Source organism: Cicer arietinum, chromosome 4 (genome assembly GCF_000331145.2).
Source record: "Cicer arietinum cultivar CDC Frontier isolate Library 1 chromosome 4, Cicar.CDCFrontier_v2.0, whole genome shotgun sequence".
Taxonomy (NCBI): Eukaryota; Viridiplantae; Streptophyta; class Magnoliopsida; order Fabales; family Fabaceae; genus Cicer; species Cicer arietinum.
Window position 1 is genome coordinate 9,903,172 of NC_021163.2, and position 5,100 is coordinate 9,908,271.

Below are 5,100 nucleotides of genomic sequence, written 5' to 3' on the forward strand. Positions count from 1 at the left end.
TTTTTTTTTCAGGACCCTGTTGTTAGACCTATTAGTGAATTAGGCCCAATTGCTTTGCAAGAACTTTTACCTGAGATTCCTCTTTGGGTCAAGACACCTGATTATGAAAGAGTTAGTTTTGTTATCTAAGGAATAATCTTCAATGATTTTTGTTATGTATTGTGACCTATCAAACACGACACTCACACGTTGACATCAGTAATAAATGGAGAAAATAAATTAATTGAATATAATCAAAGTCTCAGTGTTATGTTGGTGTCAGACACTAGGACACACATTTGATCAGAGTTGTCGGTGCTATAGAGATCCCGAGCTTTATGATGCTGTTAATGTGTTATTGATATTTGCATGCTTTTTCAGGTTGATTGGTTGAACAAGTTTTTATTTGATATGTGGCCTTTCTTAGAAAAGGTATAATTAGATGATCATAATGGAAAATCTGTGTTATTGATATTCATTGATGATCATATTGGAAAGTTTGTGTTTTTATTAGATGACTGTTCCATGGGTTTTTTTTTATTTTATTTCACAGGCAATTTGTGGGATAATTAGAACTACAACACAACCAATTTTTGCTGAATACATCGGAAAGTATCAGATCAAAGCAATTGAGTTTGATGAATTGAGTCTTGGTACTCTTCCTCCTACTGTCTGTGGTAAGTCCTTTCCCGTGATCATCTTTTTTGTGCCAATGGCTTGTTGTATAATCCGCAATTCAACTATTCTAGAAGAAATTTCACATTATGACATGGTTACATAGGGTAGTTTTCACTAAGGAAAGTGTAGTCTTATACTCGTCTCTTATTTTTTTTTCACTTTATATTGTAATTCTTCAGGCATGAAAGTTTTGGAAACAAATGAAAAGGAATTGGTCATGGAGCAAGTTATCAAATGGGCTGGCAATCCGAAAATAGTGTTGACCTTGCATGTGTTGTCTTTGAAGATCAAAGTTCAGGTCAGATAAGCCTGCCCTCAAGGCACAATAAAATATTATAATTGTTTTTTTATTCATCCTTTCCACAAATTCATTTTGATTAATCTTCTCAGTTGGTAGACTTACAAATATTTGCGACACCGCGGATAACTTTAAGACCCTTAGTGCCTACACTTCCATGTTTTGCAAAGATTGTGGTATCTTTGATGGAGAAGGTAAAGAAAAATATTCTATTCCAGTCTAATTGTATATCTTTTATAATATAAGATGTCAGAAGTAATCCCTTTTTATCTGATAAATAATTATGTTCAATGTGCAGCCCCATGTAGATTTTGGGATAGCGATATCAGGAGGGGACGTCATGTCAATACCTGGTCTTTATAGATTTGTTCAGGTGCGGCCTTCTTTTTTTCTGGTGGTATTTGATATACATTGTTAAACTGTATGCCAATTTGAATAAACAATGGCAAACTTGCACCTTTGTGTGTTTTGTTTTTTCTGGTATTAAGTTTTTGTACAAGTAAACTTACCTGCAAATTGAAGTTTCCCATTTGTAATTTTCATTTAACATCATGGAATTCAATTGATCACTATAAAATACAGGGGAATTTTAGGAATTTGGTGGTTTTATTTTGTGAAAAAATTCATTCCTATGCACATTTAATCTTCAGTTCTTTGATGGATTTATTGTTTATTTTTCCCCTACACAATTCTAAAAAGTGTTATCTTTGTTGTTTCTTTCTCAACGTCGTATTTTCCCCTGCACTTTCAATTCTCATGTCATTTCATAATATATTTAGACTTCAAGAACTAACTACTTCAGTTGCTCGCAGGAAACAATAAAAAAACAAGTTGCAAGCCTCTATCTTTGGCCTCAAACCTTGGAAATTCCTATTCTTGATGAATCAACGTAAGTTTTATAATGAGAGTTCTATACGCCCCTTTGTAAATTTTTATCTTGCAGTTTATGCACACACATATATATAAGCAAATACCTGCACTATATGTAAATAAGTCAACACAGTTAAGCACTAGGCCCTAATAATTGTTTTGGATCTATATTTTTTACTGGCTAACAATTGCTATTGCTGGAACTTCACAAAGCTGCTATCAGATATCTTATTGTAATTATGTTATTATTTAACATATGATCTAATATAATAGCATTTGATATTAAAATATACTGCAAATCAGTGTCATCTTCACATCTTTATAGGGTGGCAATAAAGAAGCCCGTGGGAATATTACATGTGAATGTGGTTAGGGCAATTAAGCTTTTGAAAATGGATTTATTGGGAGCTTCTGATCCATATGTGAAACTGAGCCTGACTGGGGACAAACTTCCAGCGAAGAAAACCACTATCAAGAGGAAGAATTTGAATCCTGAGTGGAATGAGAAGTTCAAGATTGTTGTGAAGGATCCTCAATCTCAAGTACTCCAGTTACAAGTCTATGATTGGGACAAGGTTTTCCTTATCTTTTTCTGGTTACTTGTTCAATTTATCTTTGTCTATGATTCGTAAAATTTAGATTATAATGATAAAGACACAATCTTGTTTTTCATATGATTTGTTGATGATATGAAATTAAGTGCCGGAAGAAGCCAATCACTTACATTCAGTTTCAAGAGATTGTTATATGAGTTGTTTTGTTTTGAGATTCATTTTCATATGTTTAGCTGATCATTTTAATAATATTCTTCGCAGGTTGGTGCACACGACAAGCTGGGAATGCAGTTAGTCCCTTTAAAGCTGCTTAAGCCGTACGAGAATAAAGAATTCACACTTGATTTGCTTAAGGACACAAATATCAATGAAACTCCAAATAAGAAGTTTAGAGGGAAAATTGTGGTGGACATGACTTTTGTTCCGTTCAAAGAAGATAGTATGAAATTTGGTGGATCTTCGGAACAATATGTCAGGAAGGATAGTGGAGTTGATAGCGTATCGGATGATGAGGTCCAAGAAGGAGCAGGTTTACTTTCAATTGTGGTACAGGAGGCTGATGAGGTTGAAGGGGAACATCACAGTAATCCATATGCAGTTGTCACATTTAGAGGTGAAAAGAAAAGGACAAAGGTAAAATTTTCCCTTCAGTAGATGCGCTTTTTAGCTTTTTATCATGATATTATGTTGCATAGATCAGTGTTGTCAATTGGAAATCGAAGAAAATTGAGGTTTGTTTAAATTCCACTACACAACAGTGCTATGATGTATAACAAAAACATTTTGTTCAAATTCTGCTACACTAAAATACTACTGCTGCTACAGCTGGTATTTAACAACACAGGCATAGATGTGGCTCAGACATGAGTGTGACATTTGAATCTAGGTGTGCGAGGAACATTAGCTAATGTTGGATAAGCTTGTGTGTTGGTGAATGTGTACCTACATTCTACATAGTGAATAAAAGCTATTCTGTTCTAAAAAATGCCTTACAATATTGTCATTTGTATGCATGACTAACTTTGTTAAGTTTATATTATTTAATTTGCTTGAAATAATTTATTCTAAAATTTACATTTTTTTTTTGCAGATGATGAAGAAAACCCGTCAACCGCGTTGGAATGAAGAATTCCAGTTCATGCTAGAAGAGCCTCCTCTACATGAGAAGATACACATTGAAGTCATGAGCAAGAGGAAGAACTTTAGTTTTCTGTCAAAGGTGCCATTTCATTTTACTCTTCACTGCAATTTACAAGTCATTTCCTCCAAATAGATTTGAATAAACAGTCATTATGGTTTTTAAATGTGTGAGGTGATGGCGCGCTGTCGCAATAGTCCCTAATAACATAATTCCTAAATGTGTTTTCCAGTAGTGAATTTGTCTATAAAATTGCTAACAAAATACACACTTAGAGATATTTTTATAATTTCTTTAGGGATTATATTGACCGCATTTGAGAAAATTGGTTTTATCTCTCATGTAGTTAATCTCAACTAAGAGAATATGACACTTAAGTTGTGACTTGTTATCTTGTCGATGGTGACACACAAGTTGTCTTCTGTTAGTTAGTAAGTTTGATTTTGATATTCATAATATAATATCTCTATGATATGCAGGAATCCTTGGGGCATGTGGAGATTAACCTCAGTGATGTGGTGTATAATGGTCGCATTAATGATAAATACCATCTAATAAATTCAAGGAATGGATTAATACATGTTGAGATAAGATGGAAGGTGGTTTAACAAACTAAACTTGTGTATATGGGTCCAAACTCAAAAAAGTCTATAAACTTTATTATTCTTTGTTTACCTTTTGCTTTATTTGTTGTACCTAGCTAACAATGTTTTTGGTTTCTACAGTGAATCTAAATAGAGGAGACAAGTATTCATATAAATCACACAAAGTATTTTGTTTCTCATTTTTATATAAATAACCACACACACAAGTCACGCCACTAACACCAGCTAGTTTATATAAAATGACTTTTATCCTCCCTCTCGTCTTAAATACTCATTTTTAATCACACAAAGTATTTTGTTTCTCATTTTTAATCTTTATGGCTTTTATTAAATCCTCCCTCTCGTCTTAAATACTTTCTAAAAACAAATTATCCTTAAATATAACCATCATTTCAATTTATTAGGTGTAATTTAAAAAAAAAAATACCTTTTATTAATACTACTTTCATCGTCTTTAAACTTTGATTCTTTGTTTTGGACAAAGATATTAAAAAATAATAAATACAAAAATATGCTTAGTCTTTTTTATCTTTAATTAAATAAAAGTAAAATTTATTTAATGTATATTTTTTAGGTTTTAGGGTTACAAAAGGAAAATATCACTAATTATATTTTGATTTTTTACAAGAATTAAAGTTTTTGGATAAAAATAAAATGCTTAAAGATATATATCAGGGAGAAATAGAGTATTAATTTGTCTTGGAATATAAAAATATATTTAAATATAAATGTTAACTTTAGTAACATAAATACATAAAATAAACACATTAATTGCTATACTAATTTTTTTACTAAAAAAAAAGTACTTATGATAAGTGACAAAAATAATATAAGGGAAAGTTGGGTTTGGATCAAATATATCTTGCATAGTGTCCCTTTTATTTTTATAGACTACAAATAGTCACTTGTTTTCTCTACTTTTTTTGAACATATTATGTAAAAGAAAAAAGTAAGTTTCTTAATGTTTTCTCAAAAGCT

The 5,100-nt window shown here is 31.6% G+C and overlaps 1 protein-coding gene across 1 annotated transcript; it reads left to right on the plus strand.

Annotated features, from left to right (window-relative positions):
- The first annotated feature begins 6 nt into the window (after window positions 1–6).
- LOC101502746 (synaptotagmin-3) lies at window positions 7–4,191 on the plus strand. Its single transcript, XM_027333252.2, has 11 exons — window positions 7–111; window positions 361–411; window positions 533–656; window positions 837–955; window positions 1,048–1,149; window positions 1,254–1,328; window positions 1,768–1,844; window positions 2,151–2,400; window positions 2,641–3,012; window positions 3,470–3,598; window positions 3,997–4,191. The coding sequence occupies exons 2-11, from the start codon at window positions 391–393 to the stop codon at window positions 4,123–4,125; spliced, it is 1,398 nt and encodes a 465-aa protein (XP_027189053.2). The 5' UTR covers window positions 7–111; window positions 361–390; the 3' UTR covers window positions 4,126–4,191.
- The last annotated feature ends 909 nt before the right edge of the window (window positions 4,192–5,100 follow it).